A 21,456-nucleotide genomic window follows, 5' to 3' on the forward strand; every position below is an offset into this window, starting at 1 on the left:
GATCTGTTCAGAATGAATTATCTGAAAATTCTGAATCAATCAGTCTTATGAAAAAATGTTTAGATTGTTGAAGGGGAGAAATCTCTTTATCATGATGGCATTGCATAAAAATTACATACCAGTAACTATTCCCAACCAGCTTAAGGATTTTCATTAACCAAGGAAAGGCCTTTGAAAATATTTTATGTTCAAAGTTCATAGTACATTTGTTATCCAAGTATGTATACTATACACAGCCTCGAGGTTCATCACCTTACAAGCAGTGACAAAACAAAGAAACCCAGTAGAACCCATTAAAAAACTGTCAACCACTCAATGTGCAAAAAAAAAGAACAAGTTGTGCAAACAATAAAAACTAAGCGAATAGCATTCAGGACTACAGTTCATAGAAGTGAGTTCATAGCCACAAAGCCATTCATCACTGCAGCTGGTCCAAGAGCCTGTTAGTTGCAGGCCATAGCTTCTGTTCAGCACAGAGATGAGAAAACCTTGCCAAGCAGTGTGTTGAACACCAGATCATCCCTTGCCAATAGCCCTGAAACCCAGAGCCTTTCAATCTGGCCTAGCACTTAAATTGGCCAAAACTGAGCTTGTTTCTCACTCTTGGAAGATTTCCTACCTGCTTTTTATCAAAGGATATATTGTTAAATAGAGATTGCAGAAGTCTGCCCAAGTTACAATCCTTTCCTATTGTTAGTTACCCTAAAAAGGTAGAAGAGTCAATTTCGACTAGAAGTATTATCTTCCTTATCAGGAAGATGTTTCAGCAATGGAAACAGGAAAAGAATTCCAAGATATAAAGGCATGAGAATATGTGCCCAACTTGGGAGAATGGAAAATCTGGAGTGCAATTGTGAGTACTGGCACCATATTATTTGAGAACATGTCTACTATTTTTGCATTTAAAGCCTTTTAGTTCTCATGTATCCATGATGCTGAAAGTTTGCTCATTCTACTAAAATAAGAGCACAGCTGCAGTATGTACAATACAGAAATTTGACTTGAGAAACCTATTAAGGCTTCCTTTAAAAAGCATCTCCAATACTTGTCAGCATGTATGCTGGGGAATTGTTGCAATTTTGCACACTTCTGCAAGAATCCAATTTTGGATGAGATCCTTGGAAGAATACTCTTTAACCAACAGCAATCTTAAACATTGCATTAGAACATTAATGCATTCTAAACATTCAAAATATTAAAACATTCAAATATATCCTGCCAATTCTGGAACTTTATCTTTGCTCAGTATAGCCACCTTCTTTCTTAGCTCCTATCTTTTTCCTATTTACTGTATATTTTTCTTGAAAACATTTTAGCCAGGAATGTTTCATTCATCATCTAGCACCAAAACAGGTCCGTGGAAGATGTTACCTCCCTGGCCCTCTCCCTACAGGAAAGATACCCTTGTTAGACTATTGTTTATTGTCTGCAGCTGTTCCTTCACTACTAGAATCAAAAGCACGTTCAATGCAATCTCCTAGACCTGGGACATGACACCTCTCTTTGCAAATGGATCTTTGACTTCCTGACCAACAGACCACAGTTCAGCAAAAGTGAGCTCCAAAACTTCTGCTATGACTATCCTCAACACTTGTGCTCCCTTCTTTACTCCCTATATGCTGATGACCACATGGCCAGATTCTGCTCTAACTCCAATTTACGTGTGTGCATTGTTGGCACGTTTCCAGCTCCATCACACCAGAGTGGGCTGAATCTCAAATAATGATGAGTTCAATAGTTCCATTTAACATCAGAGATCATATACAATATGCAACCTGAAATTCTTGCTCATCACAGACATCCAGGAAAACAAAAGAGTACCCCTAAAATGAGTGAGAGTAAAAACATTAGAACTCCGCACTCCCCTTCTCCCCTCCTCCCACACATAGGCAGTAGCAAAGCATCAACCATCCCCTGCTTATTTCAGCAAAAAGCATCAGCGCCTTACACCCACCAAGCAAGCAATAGCAAAGTCCCCAAGAGAGACTGTGATCTGCAGTACAACAAAAAACTAACCATGCTCTCGACAATTCGACATACCATAGTCTCTCACTCTCTCCCTAATGAAGGAGCAGGGAGGTGTCACTCAGCGAGAGGGAGATAAAAACAAAACAACTCACTGATTATGGAGTTAAGGTCTGCTGCTTTTCTTCCCCTTGAGTTCTCCAACTCGAGAATCAGCAGCGAACTTTACGCCACCAATGAGAGAGAGAGAATGATTCATTGAGTACCCAGACAGATGATCCACTGTTCCTGATAGTCCGTTTTCTCTCATGACACTTCAGTCAGTGACACCGCATCAGCCGGGGATTGACTCATTCATAGGGCCACAAAGCCCGAACGCACAATAATCTTCTTGGCTGGGTCCTTGCAATATCAAAAAATGGCCAGTTGTTGGGCCCCGGGAGTGTGAGCCATCACTGTAGAGAACCATAGCTTGAGTGCAGCTGCAGGTCATGGACACTGACAGAACTCCATCCACCTTGCAATGGAAAATAAGAGACATTAAAGGTAGAAATTAAGCTGTTACCACAAATGAGCTTGAAGTAGCTGCTCTCTAGTGCTATCATAGCTCTGCCCTCAGAGTATAATAAAGAATTGGACAGCACGTGGAATGGTGTCATACCAACAATGTTTCCTTTAGTCCCAGCAACACAAAAAAGCTGGTCATTGATTACAGAAAGAGAATATTACACGTGCTCCTGTTAACTTCATGGTGCTGAGGCTGAGAGGGTTGAAAGCTTCAATTTCTTAGTGGTGAACATCACCAATAATCTGCCTTGGTCCAATTATGTAGATGCCATGGCTAAGGAAGTGCACTTGATCTCTACTTCCTCAGGGGGCCAAACAAAATTGGTATCTCCCTTTTGACCTCCCTCACCAATATTTATTGATGCACCATAGGAAACATCCTATCTGGATCTATCATGGCAACTACTCTACCTGGGACTGAAAGGAACTGCAGAAAGTTATGGATAGCTCAGCACGTCACAGAAACCAATCCCCCCATCCATGGACTCTATCTATACTTCTCACTGCCTTGGTAAAGCAGCCGACATAATAAAAAAAAGCACCCTCCCTAGACATTTTCTCCTCTCCTCTTTCCCCTCCAGCAGAAGATAAAGGACTGAAAGCACGCACGAGCAGTCTCAAGGACAGCTTCTATCCCACTGTTATGTCTATTGAACAGCTCCCTACTATGATAAGATGGCCTCGACCTCTCAATCTACCTTGTTGTGGCCTTGCACCTTTATAGCCACCCCGGATTTCTGTTTTTATTTTGTAATTGTGATACTTTCTCCTCCATTCTGTTACTGCTTTCTCTTGCCCTTCTTCAATGCACTGAAGTGATGAACTAGACTGGAAGGCATGCAAATCAGTTTTTCACTGTATCTCAGTGATGTGACAATAAGCCGATTTCATTTAATATTCTCATCCATTTTTAACCCAGATCTCATTTAAAAGCTGTAATACTGTACTGTATGCCCATGAGACACCCTGTCTACCTGGCATGTCAATGGGGCAGTGGCCTCACATGGTACGCTTGCATTTAAATACCACTCTAGGTTTCAGTCATGTTTTCCACTCCATTCCTTCTTGATTTTTTTTTCCTACAAGTAGTCTTTGGCTTTCTAGGTACTTTGTCATATGTTGCCTGCAGCTACATTAATCCAAAATGTCCCAAACTATTCATTAACATAACCCCTGCCACACCCATTGATGAAGTACATCCTGTCCATTTGGATACAACCTGCTCTGTATGTTGAACTTTCTGTCTACAATATGCATGTACTGCAATTAAACAATGTACAATCACAAGAATGGCTTTGATAATGGATCCAGTATATATTCCAGGTCAGGATAAGCACTTGCAGCTGCTTTCTTTTTCCCTAACGCAAGTGTTTTGAAATATTTGAAGGAGTTTTAATTGTGCTGCATTTTATCTGCAAATATCTACCATAAATCACTGAGAAACTTGAATTCATGAAATGGGAAAATGTCTAACAAAACTATTTACTTTTTCTTAAACTTAACTGGGTTTCTGAAATGTATTCACTTATCCTGCCTGTAAGACCTATGTCTCAGACGTTGCCCTCTAGAATAATAAACAATTTCTAACAACTGGTGCATAGGCTAGGGAAATCTATGGAGCTAATCATCTACCAGACAAGCACAGGCTTTGTTCATTCCTGCCCCACAGATGAAGTTAAGTCTTAAAGGAAAATGCACTCTTGAGTAATTAATGTTAGGCTTATAACTGAAAATTGGCAATAGAGAACAATATGTGGATTTGTATCTTGACAGCTGTGTTTTATAATGGTTGAGAGAAAATTGATAAGAAATACCTATTTAATGTATAAAAAACTGAGCTTGAATTCCGCCTTCAAGCTTTCTAGTAGCCATCATTAGGATGGGAATGGCAATGAGACGGTGAATCCTGATCCTGTGTTTAAAAATAATAATTATATTTAGCTGAAATTGTTAAGTTGCTATTATATGGAATCATGGCTGCAAAGCTTAGACACTCAATTTACATTCTGTTAACTCCGTGACCATTTTCTTCAATGGAATTTCAAAGTTGGCTTCTGCAATAAATATTTTTCGATTGTCACAATTTATTTCCTTACAGAGAAAGAATCCCCTTTTTTATCTCTTAACTCTTCTGGCTATTGGTCCGATCTACAGAACCAGTCTGTTGAAACAGACGGAGAATCTACACATGGAGATAAAATGGCAGTAGGTAAGAGCAGACAAGAATTGTCCATACCAATAACTTTAAATGATTGCTGGATGCAGTCCCAAGCTTTGGAACTTCATAATAAATGTAAATTTAATGAAGAACATTGTTTTTAATCAGCTTAACCCTGTTGATACAAGGATTTTCACTATCTGGGAAAATTAGGATTCCAAACATGTTATCATTGAAAAAAAATTAATGGACCTTATGTTGGTGAAACCATAACATGAAGTGCAAAGGGAGAAATTTGTTGTTGGTTGCAATATCACAATTAATGCAACCAAGTATTGGGAATAGAGTACAAAGCCATACTATGTGAGCTTTCTGCACATGACTAAAGAACAATTCCTAGTCAGATGTGTGTCTCTCAATTGTTCATGGAAATTTGTGATCTAATTCCTTCACTGCAAACTCCTGTAAGTTATTTTGTTTGGCACTTAGTGTTCAGTTAAGGAGTTGACCAAAATGAAAAAGCGTTTTGAGATAGAGCTGTTGCAGATTGACTGAATATAAATATTAGTAGCCAAATTGAGAGTTTCTGTTTGGTACGATTCATGCCTGGCCCTGCCTGAAAGGGTTTTTGAAAAGGGACACTTCACTTGGCTTTCTAATAAATACCAATGTTCTGCTCAAATATGACAAATGGATGGTGTAAAGTCAAGAGGATAAAGTGGAAAAAAATCATCCCACTGATTTAGCTGGTACAGTAAACGTAAACAGTCCCATGCACAGAAAATATTCCCAGGCACTATTCTGAGCATACTAACTTGCTTTTATGGATTTTGTTTGCATTTTTCAACCCTTTACATATTGAGAACATCAGAGTAAACAAAACAAGTAAAATCAAGACAATATGAGACTGGTGAAAAATCAGATCAAGGCCTTTTTACGCTGCTGATGTACTACTCAGAAGATCATGAAAGGCATCTTCCTCAAGGCTGCACTTTGTTCAGTCTGCAATGTTCATGTGGAAGGAAAAGCTAATGAAAAATGCAATATTCACAAATAACAATACCTTCTCGGTTCATGTAGGAGCTGTAAATATTCATGGTTCATGTAATAAGTGAGAAAGTAATGTATTCAACATTTTTTTTAGGTAAGTGGGAGCATCGATCTGAATTGCAATCACCTGACCAGGACACAAGTTGTGAAGAGCATTTGCTGGGACCTGCTGTGAGACTGGAATTTCCTAAAGGTACCACAAATTATATGCTGAGCACCTTTAGGTAACAGGGTTTAATATGTTTTACGGACTGAAAAAGAATCTGTGTTTGTTATCATATACACAGCAGCAATGAAAAACTTATTTGCGGCAGCATCAAAAGCACTCAGCAGTCACAAGAAGACATACATTAAATATAGATTATGCACAATCCTTACAAGATAGCAGACAATTAGAACAAAAAAAAATCAGTCCATTTTAGAACAAAGTAGTTGTACTGTTGCTAAACTGTGGTGATTATGGTTGTGCTGGTTGGTTCAAGAGCTGAAAGGATCATAAAGGTTGAAGCAATAGTATAAATGTATGGAATAAAATCCTATCCAGCAGGCACAGAAGAGGCAATTCAGTGTAGGTAAGGGCAGAGAAAGACCCTCCTGATTACACAGAAGCTAGTCTTTCAGTGACAGGAATTAAACAGAGGAAAACAAAAATCATGTTGCTGCCTGTTATAAAAGAGACCTTGAGGAAATTTTAAAAGCTGTGAGGCGACACCATTCTATTTTATCCTTAATTGTGTTCAAACTCAGTAAGGAACTCTATGCAACACACACAAAATGCTGGTGGAACGCAGCAGGCCAGGCAGAATCTATAGGAGAAGCACTGTCGACATTTCGGGCCGAGATGTCGGCAGTGCTTCTCCCTATAGATGCTGCCTGGCCTGCTGCGTTCCACCAGCATTTTGTGTGTGTTGCATAGTTTCCAGCATCTGCAGATTTGCTCATGTGTGCTTTTTAAAGAAACTACACAGATTGGAAGCCAAAGACTCCATAACAGTGCTTTGATGTTCATGGCTGACTCCTGATTATGCCTTTCAGACATGAACAAAAAGGAGTGAGGGGTCAGTAGCTGAACTTCATCAATAAATATTCATATATTGTGGATAACTTTCGTTGGACTGTATTTGTGTTTATCTATTTATTGAGATACATCTTGGAATAGGCCCTTCTCCCCCTTTGAACCATGCTGCCCAGCAATCCCCTGATTTAATCCTAGCCTAATCACAGGACATTTTACAATGACCAATTATCCTACCAACCCATACATCTTTGGATTGAGGAAAGAAAGCAGAGCACCCAGAGGAAACCAACATAGTCACGGGGAGAACATACAAACTCTTTACGGGCAGTGGGAGTTGAACTCAGGTCACTGGTACAGTAAAGCGTTGTACTAACCACAGTGCTACCATGCCGTACTTTCATATTACACTGTCCCTTTCACATTGTCGATAGTCAGGTCTTGAAAAGGGAGGAATCCGACTGAATTTTTAGAGGCCAAATTATCACTTGCTCCCACTACAATAACTGATCACCTTCCTCTGCTGGGCATCCACCTGACACTGAAACAGTTGGTTTACAACTTTCATCCTTGACACGAGATGGTTTTCTGTTTATGTATCTGTATCAAGTATTTTTCTTCAGCAACATCTTGTGACCTTTCTCTCACTCAGATCATCTGCACTCAATCCAGAAATTTGCATCTGCTTCTGTCGTCTCGTGCATCCCATGAGCATCCTCTCAGGGTCTATTATCATGGAGTTGACATCATTCACAGTTCAATTGCCCATATCTGAACTGACCCCAAGTCCTGTTCATCTGTGCTCTCTGACTTATGTTAGGAATGCTTTGGTTTTAGAATTAAATTTCTTTCTTTTAGATCCCTCCCAAAGTCCTGCCACTCTTCAGCATTGATCTTGTCCCGAAATATTCTGCATTCTTCCAACTTCAAGTTAGATCATCACTCTAATCCTTTAAATCCTGAGATTCTGTCACCACTGCCTATGCCTTTCTTTTTTGAGGTGTCCCTCAAAATGTGTCTTTCTAAATAATGAATTGTTGCACTGCTTTTATAGCTAATTATGGAAGATATGAAGTAGTTAAAGGCATAATGCGGATCGAGAACTTTGATCTGAAATGTTAAACAGGCTTTTTTTTACACTGAATGTTTCCAATGTTTTGTGATGTCAAATTTTATTTGTTGACAATGCTAATGCTACTATGCAAATAGATTTTGTTGCTACTTATGGCAGTAATAGAATCTAAAGCGATAAAAGCATGTTCTGGTCTTTTTTCATTGTGCAAGTGCACAAGAGAATGTTATGAGTACTTTTGAAGTAATTATTACTGTCAGTTTAACTGCTCTGAATTGTTGGCATAAAATTAGAAATGTAGCGGACAAGACCTGATGATTCCATAGGCTATGACTTATATTCTGAGGACAGTTCTTGATTATCAAGCTTAACTCCCATAGCAACATTTTTGTTGAGATTTGGAGTGCAGTTGGTGCTATTGATTCTCACTGTTGTGTTTGCATTGTGCACGAATGATTGATCAGCAGCCACTAATCTATTTCCACCTCTGCTCTCTCTGTTTTTTGCCTTTTGAGGTACGTTTAGTGTGGCATCTATAATTATTATATCCTTGGTCGAAGTCTTTGGCTGAACTGTTGACTGAAAACATCCTAAAACATACTTTGAATTGAAGATACCCTAACGTGTTAGTTAACTACAGTCTATTGCTCTGGTAGGGAGCAAGTATGGATGTGTAGAACTGATTGGTTTATTTCTGTTTTGCAACTGATTTATGGTCTCACAGAATATAACACCTCCCACCCAAATGCTGCATTTCCTGCTATTTCCCTTGAGTTTAGACTAACTCGTTCAATTATGAAAACATAATGTGGCCAACCATGTAATTAAGCCAAATGCACTATTAATTAGTGGATGGCACTTCAATCATCACTAAGTGTTTTCTCAAAACTTGCAAACTAATTTCCTACATTCCTTCAATTGCTTCTTGCATCACTACTTAGTGTGGCAAAGTTTCATTCTTAACAGCACTGGGTTTGCGGCTGGCTGACTGACTTATTAACATTCCCTGGCTGGCAAAATGGTCTACACAGGCCTACTTGCTTGCAATGTAGCCACCTTCAAAATAATAGAATCAGGATATACGGTAAGGTGACAACAAGGTTTTGCTGAAAGCTTCTGGCAGAACTTTGACAACTGGCTGAACCACATTTCCTGATAGTTAAATTTTTAAAAAACTATTCAAAAAGTAGTAGAAATGTTAACATAAATATTAGACAATAAAATGTATAATAAGGCCATAAGACAGAGCAGAATTAGGCCATTCAGCCCATCGAGTCTGCTCTGCCATTCCATCATGATTGATCCTGGTTCCCACACAACCCCATACACATTCTCGTCATATCCTTTGATGCCGTGACTAATCAGGAATGATCAACTTCTGCCATAAATGCACACACAGACTTGGCCTCCACCACAGTCTGTGGTAGAGCATTCCACAGACTAATTTCCTCCTTCCCACTGTGCTAAAGGGTCGCCCCTCAATTTTGAGGCTGTGCCCTCTGGATCTGGATACCCCCACCATAGGAACCATCCTCTCCACATCCACCCTATTTAATCCTTTCAAAATTTGGTAGGTTTCAATGAGATCCTCTTGCATTCTTCTAAATATCAGTGAGTACAGGCCCAAAGATCCCAAATAACTCATATGTTAACACTTTCATTTCCAGAATCATCCTTGTGAACCTCCTCTGGACTCTCTCCAATGACAACACATCCATTCTGAGATATGGAGCCCAAAACTGTTGGTAATACTTCAAGTGCGACCTGACTAGTGCCTTATAAAGCCTCAGCATTATCTCCTTGCTTTTAAATTCTATTCCCCTTGAAATAAATGCCAACATTGCATTTATCTTCTTTACCAAGACTCAACCTGTAAATTAATCTTCTGGGGTCTTGCACAAGGACTCCTAAGTTCTTCTGCACATCTGATGTTTGAAACTTCTCCCCATTTAGATAAAAGTCCACACTTTTGTTCCTTTTACCAAAATGTATTATCATGCATTTCCCAACACTGTATTCAATCTGTCACCTTTTTGCCCATTCTTCCAATTTGACTAAGTCCTGCTGCAATCACATTAGTTCCTCAGCACTACCTACCCCTCCACCATAAAGCCATTATCAAAATTATATAGTGCTTTATCACCATAAAGCATTATCAAAATCAGTGACAAACAATTTGAAAAGCAGCAGTCCTAAGATTGACCACTGAAGAACACCACTAGTTACTGGTAGCCACCAGAAAAGGACCCATTTATTCCCATTCGCTTTCTCCTGCCTGTCACCCATTCCGCTATCCATGCCAGTATCTTTCCTGTCTTGCCATGGGATTTTATCTTGGTAAGCAGGCTCATGTGTGGCACCTTCTCAAACGCCTTCCGAAAATCCAAGTAAATGACATCCACTGCCTCTCCTTTGTCCACCCTGCTTGTTACTTCCTCAAAGAACTCTAACAGATTTGTCAGGCAAGATTTCCCTTTACAGAAACGATGCTGACTTTGACTTATTTTATCATTAGACTTTAAATACCTCGAAACCTCATGGTTAATAATAGACTCCAGCACTTTGCCAACCACTGAGGTTGGGCTAACTGGCCTATAATTTCCTCTCTTTTGCCTTCCTCCCTTCTTAAAGAGTGGAGTAATATTTGCTATTTTCCAGTCCTCCATGACCATGCTAGAATCATGTGATTTTTGAAAGATCATAAGCAATGCATCCGTTATATAAGATGATCAGAGGCAATGATCGTGTGGATAGTCGGAGGCTTATTCCCATGACTGACATGAGAGGACACACTTTTAAGGTGCTTGGAAGTAGGTACAGAGGAGATGTCAGCTGTAAGTTTTTTACGCAGAGAGTAGTGAGTGTGTGGAATGGGCTGACGGCAAGGGTGGAGGAGGCAGATGCAATAGAGTCTTTTAAGAGACTCCTGGATAGGTACATGGAGCTTAGGAAAATAGAGGGTGGATTTCCGGTGATGTCATCGTTGAGAATGGCAGCTTAAGTCACTAGCTCCTCCAGAAAAATGCGTATTAAGCCCCATTAACCCATCAAATATAGTATTTTTCAAAAAATATTTGAACTGAAAAGAGGGGCAATAATGGGGAAAAAGAATGGAAATAAAAAGAGCAACACTGCAGAGCCTGCGGCTGAGAGGCGTGCAGGGAGCGGCTCTCCTACCCGACCACGTGCTAGCGAGGTGGATGCTGGGCCTTGTTCAGTCGAAGTGGCGAATATCTTCGAAATCCTGAAAGAAATAATGAAGGTCCAGAAAGGTACAAAGCAGCAGCTCCGTGATATTAAGGCAGCGCTCGCCAGTGTTAATCAAAAAGTAGTGGTGGCAGAGACTCACATTGAGAAGGTGGAAGATCACGATCAAAACATGGAATGGATACTCAGCAAGACAATAAAAATCATACATCACCAAGAAGGTAAACTGCTTGATCTGGAGGGAAGATCACGGCGGAAAAATATCAGAATCTACAACGTTCCCGAAGGAGCGGGGGGCCCGTCTATGACGGAGTTTGTCGGAAAGTTACTGCGGGACATGCTGGAGCTTCCCCCACCTATGAAGCTGGAAGTCGAAAGAGCGCGCCGCGCGCTTTTTCCAAAACCTACCGGGAATAGAAAGCCACGATCAATTATAATTAAATTCCTTCGGTACAGCAAAAAGGCAGAGATTCTACAAAGGGCCTGGGGTAAGAAGAGAGTGTTTTTAGAGGATAAATTAATATATTTAGACCAAGATTACCCCCCCCCCAATGGTCCTCCAGAAACATAAAGAATACTCCAAAGTAAAGCGAGTACTAAAGCAAAATAAGATTAAATTTCAAACTCCGTACCCTGCTAAACTTAAAGTCTTTTATGACAACGGGATGCAGTTGTACCAGACAGTGGAAGAGGCGACTACAGACATGAAGGCCAGAGGGTTGTCCGTCAGCATGACCAAAACGAAAGAAAGCCTGGCTGAGGAATTGTCTCGCTTGGCTTGGGAAATAGTGCGAGAATCGAGAAGGCAGGAGGTGGGAGGAAGCCGAGAGAAACATATCAGGAAGAGACCGGGAGTTTCCCAAAGACAATCCTCACCCCTTTGAGAAGAGCCATAAGGTTTGGCTAACTTTAAAAATGCTGAGAAGCTAAACAGAAGCAAAAGTACACAGTGATATACCTATCTCGAGAAATACTTATTATAATGTGGATTTTATATTACTTAGTTGTTATTCTTTATTCGCTCACTTACTCCTTTTCCCCCACCAAAATGAGAATATATATATGTGTGCATATGTAATATATATGTATATATGTGTGTGTGTGTATAGGAGTAAAAGGAGAAAAGGAGTATAGGAGAAAACTTTTCTGTGTAATAGACTTGTTCACTGACTTTTATGAATACTGCAATGGGGGCCCTCAACTCACAAGTAGGAGGGATTATCCCCCACAGCTAGACATTTCCTCTAGCTCAATGCAGGGTCATCTACTAGAGACCTCAGCCTTGGAATCACACATTCGTTGCCATTTGTGTTATTATTTGCGTTTCTTGGTTCTTATTTGTTCAGGGAGTAGATCAATTAAGTTTTATTCTAATTTCAATGATACATTGACAGATAAATACAGATGGCTAAGGACAAGGTAAAATTCTTTTTTTTATGTCAATGGGCTATTAAATCCAATCAAACATAATAGAATTTTATCCAAAATGAAAAAAGAACAAGCCCATGTAGTATATTTACAGGAAACTCATTTAAGTGATAATGAGCATAAAAAACTAAAGAGAATGGGCTTCACTAATTTGTTTTTCTCCTCATATAAATCAGGACATAGGAGAGGAGTTGCTATTCTTATCTCAAGTAGACTAAATTTTGAAAAAGCATTCGAAATGGGAGATAAAGAGGGCAGATATATTTTGGTAAGGGGGAATTTAGATGGAAATTCAGTTACTCTATTGAATACATACGCACCCACCGGAAGTGATATTGGTTTCTTTCAGAAAATTACTGATATTATGGTAATGGAAACAGAAGGTCTCCTGATATGTGGAGGAGACTTAAATTTACAATTACAACCAAACTTAGACTCTTCCAATAGAAAAACCTATGAAACAAAATCTTTACCTCAGAAAGTTAATACACTTTTTGAGGATGTTTAATTGATATATGGAGGGACCTTTTCCCTGACAGAAGGGATTACACTCATTATTCTGCTCCCCATTCTGTATATACAAGAATAGACTATTTCATAACCTTTTGAAAAGAAAAAACTAAATAAGCACCTGTGGAATTGGGACAATAGATGTAAGTGACCACGTACCTATATATTTATCTGTTAATTTTGACCTACAACCAAAGAATACTGTTGCACCACAAAATGGAACTAAAACTAGGACTAAGGGACATAGCCTCAAGATTCAGTGGAGTAGATTTAGGGTAGATTCTTGGATAACTTACCAGAGAGTTGTGAATCTGTGTAATTTTCTGCTCAAGGAAGCAGCTGAGGCTAGCTTGTCAAATACGGTTGGACATTTTTGCATAGTAAGGGACTTAAGAGATATGGGAAAAAGTTAGGTAGACGGACTTGAGTCCACGATCAGATCAGTCATGATCTTATTGAATGGCAGAGGACTGATGAGCCAAATGGTCTACTCCTACTCCTATGTTCTTGTGTGTTGGAGAAAGCTGTATAATGTTGGTCTGATTTGTGTGTTTATTTTTTCCAGATGTGACATTATCATACAGTGTTATCAGACAGAAATCTGGACTTGTTGATCATGAGCTTCAAGAGGCAACAAGAAGGAGGCTGTGTATTTTAGAAAGTGAAACCAAAGATGTCCGGGTGCTTTTTAATGTAAGACATCTATTGTATGGGGAAATATAGTTGAATACCTGCGCAGATAAGTATATGATACAAATATGTTAAAATTTGTCAATGGTATTCTCTAGGAAAGTTGCAAGATTGGGGGGGGGGAATGTCACACCATCACAGGAAAGGATAGTTGTCATTTTTTGGCAGGGGAACAGATTATAGTTTATATACATATCTTGACTATATATTGTGCATGGTACAGAGGAGCACTTTTTTAACTGCAGTCTGAAAATAGGAAAATAAAGAGTATGTGCATCCTTACTCTGTGATCATAGAAATTAAATTCCTTTAATATCCCAAAATTCTTTTGGTGACTCACTGTTATGCAAACAGATATAGTTGCAAACAACACAACTTTATCCTTACTAACATCCCATTTCCAACTTCCCCTCCTATTTCAAGATTCCGGAACTTCCTTAAATTACAACAATATGTAAGTCTACCGTCCTTATGTTGGTAAGGAAAGCTCAGTTAAATAAAAAAATGGTATTAACAATGATGTACCACAGTTCTAGTTAGTGCAAAATCAGGTCTACACTCTTCCTTTAACCTGTAACTCTTCCAGCAGCATAAAACATTTAACACCTGATTTCTCAAATCATCTGATCCAGTCTCTTAAATATCCTTCCACCATTAATTCCACCATTGGAAGCAGTGCTTTGAGCATTCTAACACTAACATCCTAAAACTAATATCCAAACATTACCTAACACTTTGAGATTTGCTTTCTGAAATATTTTCCTTTCTCTTAAAGACAAGAGATTCTGTAGATGCTGGAAAACCAGAGGAACACACGCAAAATGCTGGAGAAACTCAGCGGGTCAGGCAGTATCTCTGAAAATGAATAAACAGTGAATGTTTTGGGCCAAGGCCCTTCATTAGGACTGGAAAGGGTGGAGGAGGAGGAAGGGGAAGGAATGCAAGCTATGTGAAAGGTGAAGCCAGGTGGGTGGGGGAGGGGGGATGAAGAACAGAGCTGGGAGGTGATAGGTAGAAAAGGTAAAGGGCTGGAGAAGAGGGAAACTGATCATAGAGGGGAGTGAAGCATGGGAGATGGGGAAGGAGGAGGTAGACAGTTGAGGAGAAGAGAAGAAGTAAGAGGGGGTCAGAGTGGGGAATTGAAGAAGAGGGAAGGGGGAGGTTGAAAAATTGCTGGACGTTGGAGAAACTGGTGTTCATTCCATCAGGTTGGAAACTCCCAAGACAGAATATGACCTGTTGCTTCTCCAAACTCTGAATAGCTTCAACGTGGCAGTAGAGGAGACCATGGACTGACATGATGGAAAGGGATTGGGGACTGGAATTAATATGGTGGTCAACAGGAAAATCTTGCTTTTTCTGGATTTTGTGTGTTTCCTTATTCTACTCAGTTTGCTCTCAAAACATCTTTTAAATATTTTGGCAGCTACCTGCCTTCTTCTCATTTGCATTAGAATTCGATTTTTTTTGTCACATTTTGCAAAATTCTTTCAAATATTTTTCTACATTAAAGGGATGAAATGTGCAGTACTGTGTAAATGTCTTAGGGAGTCTAAGACTTTTCCACAGTACTGTAGTAATTTTATGTATTGCACTTTGCTGCAAGAAAACAAATTTCATGACATATGTGAGTGAGTGATGATCAATATGATTCTCATATGGGTCTCTATTGAGGACTGCAAGTGGGAAAGGTGCAGGGAGAGGGGAATCATGGTTGAGAACCTTGGAAGAGAGAGGGGAGGGAGTGGGAAGCAGCTGAGATATATTCTGTAATGATCAGTAAACAAATTGTTTGGAATCAAGTAGCCTTACCTGGTGTCTCAGGGCTGGCTGTGTCTGCACCTGTGCCACTCCCTCAACCCCGCCCTGGCTCTCTTTCTCTGCCACCTGTCCCCCACCCTTGCAATTCCCAAAATCCTTTGCTCCTGCCAGATTCATTCTCTCTCCCCTTACAGACAAATACAGTACTGTGCAAATGTCTTAGGCTAAGAATGTGCCAAAGACTTTTGCACATTATAGTAAATAATTGCCAGCTGTCAGAACAATCATGTGACTATTATGCTTCGAAATACATAAAACATGGTTATTAAAACATAGTTGCTGAAAGGTGAAAGGCGCCATTTTGCTCTCACCAGAAGGATGTGCAGGAATTTACACTGGAAGGCTGTTAGGGAGTTATATTCTGGAAGACATGTCTCAGTGATCTTGTATTGGAAGCCTGTGCCCAACTTACCCCTGTTCCCCTGATATGCAGTGTATAGAGTACGTATGAAGCAGTATATATAGGCGTGTAAAATTTTTATTTGGAATTTCATTTGGAATATGCTTAAGAACTGACCAGGACTTCAATGAGATTGGGAGGAACATATTGCATTATTAATTTCTGCATACAATTAACAATCATCAAAATTTAAAGCACAGTTACTATCAAAATATGTAAATAGTATTCAACCTTGAGATTCATCTTCTTGCAGGCAACAACAAAACAAAGAAACATAATAGAACTTGATTAAAGAAAAAAACCCACAAAACAAGGCCAGTTAAACATCCAGTGATGTGTGTGTGGCGGGGGGGGGGGGGGGTGGGGGGGAGAATAAGAACAAATTGTGTATACAATAAAAAAGTAAACAAATAACATTAACCCCAGAGCTCCTAGCCATGGAGTTGCTGAGATGAGCTGGTCCAGGAGCCCAGAGTCAGATCAGCACTGAAGCGCCTTGAACGAATCATGCAAATAGTAAAAGAAGTAAAAAAAAATGATGCTTTGTTGCAGAAATACTATTTATTTAATCCAGCTCTTGGGAAGCAAAGTGGATTTGCAGAGTTTGTGTTCTGCAAATCCCTCCTGATTTATAAAATACATTCTGCTAATGCTTTTAATTTTGCAGGAATTGTCATCAAGACTGATTTCAGTTCATGCTGAGAAGGACCTCTTTGTTCTCACCTTTAAGACTGTTGAGGAAATCTGGAAATTTACAACTTATCTTTCTCTCGGTATGATTGTTTATTATTTTTGAGAAATAATACGTTTAACAGCATTACTTGTCAATGGTGTTCTGTAGAATCCAAAGGGAAGAAAATTGGTGCACTGGCGGGACAGCAGAGAGGGAGAAGCAAACAATACTTTGCACATGATGCCATTGTCTTCTATTAAATCTGTGCCAGTTAGCTGCTAATGAAAAAAATGTTAACTGCTGAATGTTAAAATTGCCACCTAATGCAGTTTTGCAAGGATAGATGATGTAGACGAATTAATAGTCTTCAGATGCATTCACACATTAGGCCTTTGCCAGGAATGTGGCTACTACTCTGACATGTTTTGTGTAAATATTGCAAAATTTGTTCTCTCGGAGGTATGCAAACAGCGTGTTAACTTGTGACAGCAGTAATATCAAATGAGCATTTCTGTAGTTCAGTCCTTTGTCTGATAGCTACGATTAGTAAAAGAAAATATATGTAAGTTGCGTCCAACCTTTCGTGTATTTTACAGAGGAAAAATGTTTATCCAGTGCAGGAAAAACCTTACTTTTGAACTGATATTAAAATGCACAAATAGGTTTTTGGTTTGTAAAATCATCTTTACCCCAGTGTCGATTTGCTGCATTACTGCACATGGAGAGAGCTGTTTTCTGGCTGCTGTTAATGGGGACTTTCATGTGCTGCTTGTGTTTTATTTTAGCAGGTGGTTACTGTTTCCCTTGAGATCTTGATGCAGACAGAGAAAATCATTTCTCTGCAATTTGTAATTTGAGAGGTATCAAATATACATTTTGGAAACTAAATCTACATTTGTATTATTCTTTGTTTAGCAAACACTAGTCTGTTTATGCAACTTACGACTGTTATCAAAACCAACACTGCCTTACACTATTGTAATTAAAAAATATTGGCATTGTGTTGGGTTTTCTGTTGGGCTCATTGCCTGAATAGCAATCGAGGAAGGCAATTCAGAAACTGTAGAGAGCAGTAAGAGATGAGGTTAGGATTTCATATATATTGATGAATGAGACATTAAAGATTAAAGAAATTGATTGTTTTCTGTAGTGATACCACTCTTCCTGTAGTGCTTCCAACAATTCATTTTCTTATTATTTCAGTCCTCCAGCATCTGTAATACTTCATTTTTTTGATACTTAGGCTAGCATATAGGACAATGGATTCTATTATTCAAAGAGGCTGGAACATTTTCCATTGGGATGCCAAAGACCAGCCGAAATATTCTAGGATATGATGTAACTATTTAGCAAAGGGGTTGTGGTGCTAATGGAGGGATTTTTCCACTTCCAAGACTGTCAGATCTTGTAAAATACTCATGCTGTTTAGAATTGGACAGAAAATCTTTGTCAGCAGGTTAGCCAATGAATAGACCTTTTTTAATATTTGAAGTGTTGGATATTTTTGAACCGATTTGGTGTCCCACACTGGCTGTCTGACTTGCTGAATATTTCCAGCACCATGATGGGAATTTTGTTGAGTGAGGTCAGTCACTTGCATTTGCCATGAAATCGTATTTTTGTCCAGCGTTTGCATCATATGCATCCTGCTGATCAAGCCTGTGCTTGGACTACATGGCCTTGATAATCATTTTTAAAAATAGCACAATTGGCTTGATGTACAGGACAATATGTCTATTAAATTGTAGGCAGTTTGAACTTCCTTGTGTACAAATATTTAGGGAGGTCAAAATGGGATCTATTTTCATGTTTATTATCCAGAAATCCTCACAGAAAATGTGCATATGTTGTGGAATGGATATTACAGTGGTGTAGTCCAAGGAGGAATGTTTTTAATGTCACAAAGAAAAAGTAGCTACTTAATTTATCTGGTGCCTCCAGGAGAAGAAAGACCTTGACTGACAACACAAGTTTTGTTTTTGTCCTATTGATAGATTGCCAGACTCATTAGAAAATTGTTCAACATTTAATCGCATCATTATTAAAATTCAACTGTTCCTCTAGGGTTTGTTGGTCGCTGTTTGGAGAACTTGTTGTTGGACCAACGTTTCTGGTTGAATGTGTCGCTGGTGGAAGATGTGAGGATTCAGGTTGAAGTGAATGAAGCACATTTTTCATTGATGTATCTGGATCTTCTGTTACAGGAAGGTAAGATAATGAAAGGTGGATGTGTGAAACCAGGGACTGGCATTCAATTTAAAAAAAAAGAAAACCAACAGGGTTAAATAAATACAATTACATTTTGCTTTTCTTATCTATAAATCCACATTTCAAAATCTGGTTCCTTTGCCTGTTTACCAGAAAATTAAGATTTTCTGCTTAATCCCAACAGAAAACAGGAAATTGTATGTGGAAGCCAAAAAACAGGTTCTTGTAAATGTAAAGACTTTGCTTCCTGATGTAACAATTCTGTAATTCCAAGGCTGAAGTGAACCAATTGGCATGATTTTAGCTACTACCCTCTGTATGTAAAGGAAAATCTGAAACAGCGCTATGATGTTATATAGCTTTGCACAAAGTACATTTGGCTTTGGAAGTAGTTTACTGGCCAGAGGAATGTTGCCAAAAGCATATTGTTAATGATTTGCACTTAAAAAGTGCAGTTTATGTAGTAAATTATCTGTGGCCATTTCATAGGTATATTAATAGCCAGAATTTGAATCTGAGCCACACAGACTATTAAGGCAGCTATCAATCACCTAGGTCAGTGAGGTCACTTAACAATGGCCTAAAGAAAGAAAGTGCAGAGAACTAAGAGAGGATATCAGAGTACGGTGTCTTGACACTGAAAGCATAGCTGCCAGTATAGAAATTTAGAGAAGTTTCCTGATGATTACAAATTCCATCAGTGGAGTGGTGCTGTTAAATTTCCCTCTGCGTGGTCCCCGGCAAGCCAGATTTGAGAATTTTCCTCCATGCACTTTATGATTTTGTCACATAAAACAGATCCTTCTCAAGTTATGGCAATTTCTGCTTCTGTAAGCTCTTCATAACCTGAACAGTTCACAAATTGGAAATTCCCAGGCAGCAGAAGATTTCTGCAGTACCACAGCAGCCTGTGAATTCATCCTGACACTTTCCCACGGGCTGTACAAATGTTGTGCATTCTTAAACTGGGAAAGACTTTGATAAGGATTTATTGTCTGTGGAGATTAACGGCATTTCATCTGGTGCTGGCAATCTGGATATCATAAATAAAGAATGATACACAAGCAAAAGTAGGTGTGCAGCTATGACTGAAAGTTTCACTGCCAGAAAATTCATGTAACTCTACAACATTGATTCAAGATTTAAGGTTCCAGTTTTACTTCTGATTCAGTCTACCAGCGGAAACCTTCTAATGTCATTGGCACTGATTTGAATTTTTAGGCTTATCACAAAAGCCCATAAAATTGATAGTTTGCCAATGTCCTGTATTAAAGTTAGAAAATTCTAATAGAATAGACATTCTACTCTTTGGTCAAAGGCTTTACTGAATCAAAGGCTACTGTCTGTGTATAGTCTGCATATTGCAATTTGGGGCAACATTCTGAAAACTACAAGGGCAGTTTACCCTTGAAACTCTGGACTGAATTTTATTATTTCATCAACATTTGTAAAAAGAAAAACAAATTGAAATCGTGTGCATATAAGTTTGTTTTTACCCAAGGAAGTTAATTGATCACACAACAAAGCTAATTGTTTGCGAAGGGAATTCTACACTCAGTGGCCAGTTTATTACGTACTCCAGTACACCTTATTAACGCAAATATCTAAACAGCCAATCGTATGGCAACAACTCAATGCACCAAATCATGTAGACGTGGTCAAGAGGTTCAGTGCTTGTTCAGACTGAACGTCAGAATGGGGAAGACATGTGTTCTGATTGACTTTGAAAGTGGAATGATTGTTATTGCCAAATGGGTTGGTTTGAGTTTCTCAGAAACTGCTGATTTCCTGGAATTTTCACATTCAACAGTCTCTATGATTTAGAGAAAATGGTGTGAAAAATAGAAAAAAAGCATCCAGTGAGCTGCAGTCCAGTGGGTGAAAATGTTTTGTTAATGAGAGAGGTCGAGGAGAATGGCCGGACTCATTCAAACTGGCAGGAAAGTGACAGGAACTCAAATAAACATGTTAGTGATGTGTGTAAAAGAACTTAGAACCTTAAAGCGGATGGGCTGCTGTGGCAGAAGCCCTCAAATGTACACTCAGTGACCACTTTATTAGCTACCTCCTGGTACCTAATAAAGTGGCCCCTGTGTGTATTACTTGTATAGTAATAAGGCAGGATGCACTAAAGTGACTTTTGAAGAAGTAGTCGATGTTGTATTTTCACTGGTATCTTCTTTTTGCTGTTAAGTCAGTGTAAGTTGCTGAGGATTACCAGGCTTGACTGAAACTCCAGCAGTAGGGAATGGTGTGGCCATTCCATAGATTTGTGCCATGTAATCTGCTTGGGTGGAGGAATTCACTGTCTCCATGCAAACTGGCATCAGAATACTATGTCACTACTTTCCATGAACTTTATAGGACTTTACAGGGGTTGGGTTATTTCACATCCAACAGGGTTTGCTGCTAAAGGTTGCTAGAACAAAGTCAATTGTGTTAAAGACTGTTTTACAGAAATGTTGATACCTTTTGATGAAAGTGAAGATATAATTAGCGCCCTGCAGTGTTACTAAGTGTTACGAGAGCTATTTTGCTCTTATCTATAAAGAATGAATTAGGTGATGGACTGCTTGGTGAAACTTTGCGTAGAGTAGTAATTAATCCCTAAATTCATGTGCTAAACTGCAGTTTTATTATGTGTGAATTGTATTCTACTTAATGGAGCTGAATTTTAGAACGTGGCAGATAG

The 21,456-nt window shown here is 39.1% G+C and overlaps 1 protein-coding gene across 6 annotated transcripts in view; it reads left to right on the forward strand.

Moving 5' to 3' along the window:
* Positions 1-21,456, forward strand: part of sh3tc2 (SH3 domain and tetratricopeptide repeats 2) — a 103,032-nt gene that overhangs the window by 43,898 nt on the left and 37,678 nt on the right. For 4 of the 6 annotated variants that reach the window (XM_059990190.1, XM_059990186.1, XM_059990188.1 and 1 more), the window contains exons 4-8: positions 4,631-4,741; positions 5,835-5,933; positions 13,538-13,665; positions 16,551-16,656; positions 18,621-18,764. In XM_059990190.1, coding sequence (XP_059846173.1) covers positions 4,631-4,741; positions 5,835-5,933; positions 13,538-13,665; positions 16,551-16,656; positions 18,621-18,764 — 588 coding nt within the window. Of the gene's footprint in view, positions 1-831; positions 854-4,630; positions 4,742-5,834; positions 5,934-9,494; positions 9,573-13,537; positions 13,666-16,550; positions 16,657-18,620; positions 18,765-21,456 lie in introns of those variants that run through there. The other 2 variants (XM_059990191.1, XM_059990192.1) reach the window with 2 other exon arrangements.

This window comes from Hypanus sabinus, chromosome 15 (assembly GCF_030144855.1).
Source record: "Hypanus sabinus isolate sHypSab1 chromosome 15, sHypSab1.hap1, whole genome shotgun sequence".
NCBI classification, from domain to species: Eukaryota; Metazoa; Chordata; class Chondrichthyes; order Myliobatiformes; family Dasyatidae; genus Hypanus; species Hypanus sabinus.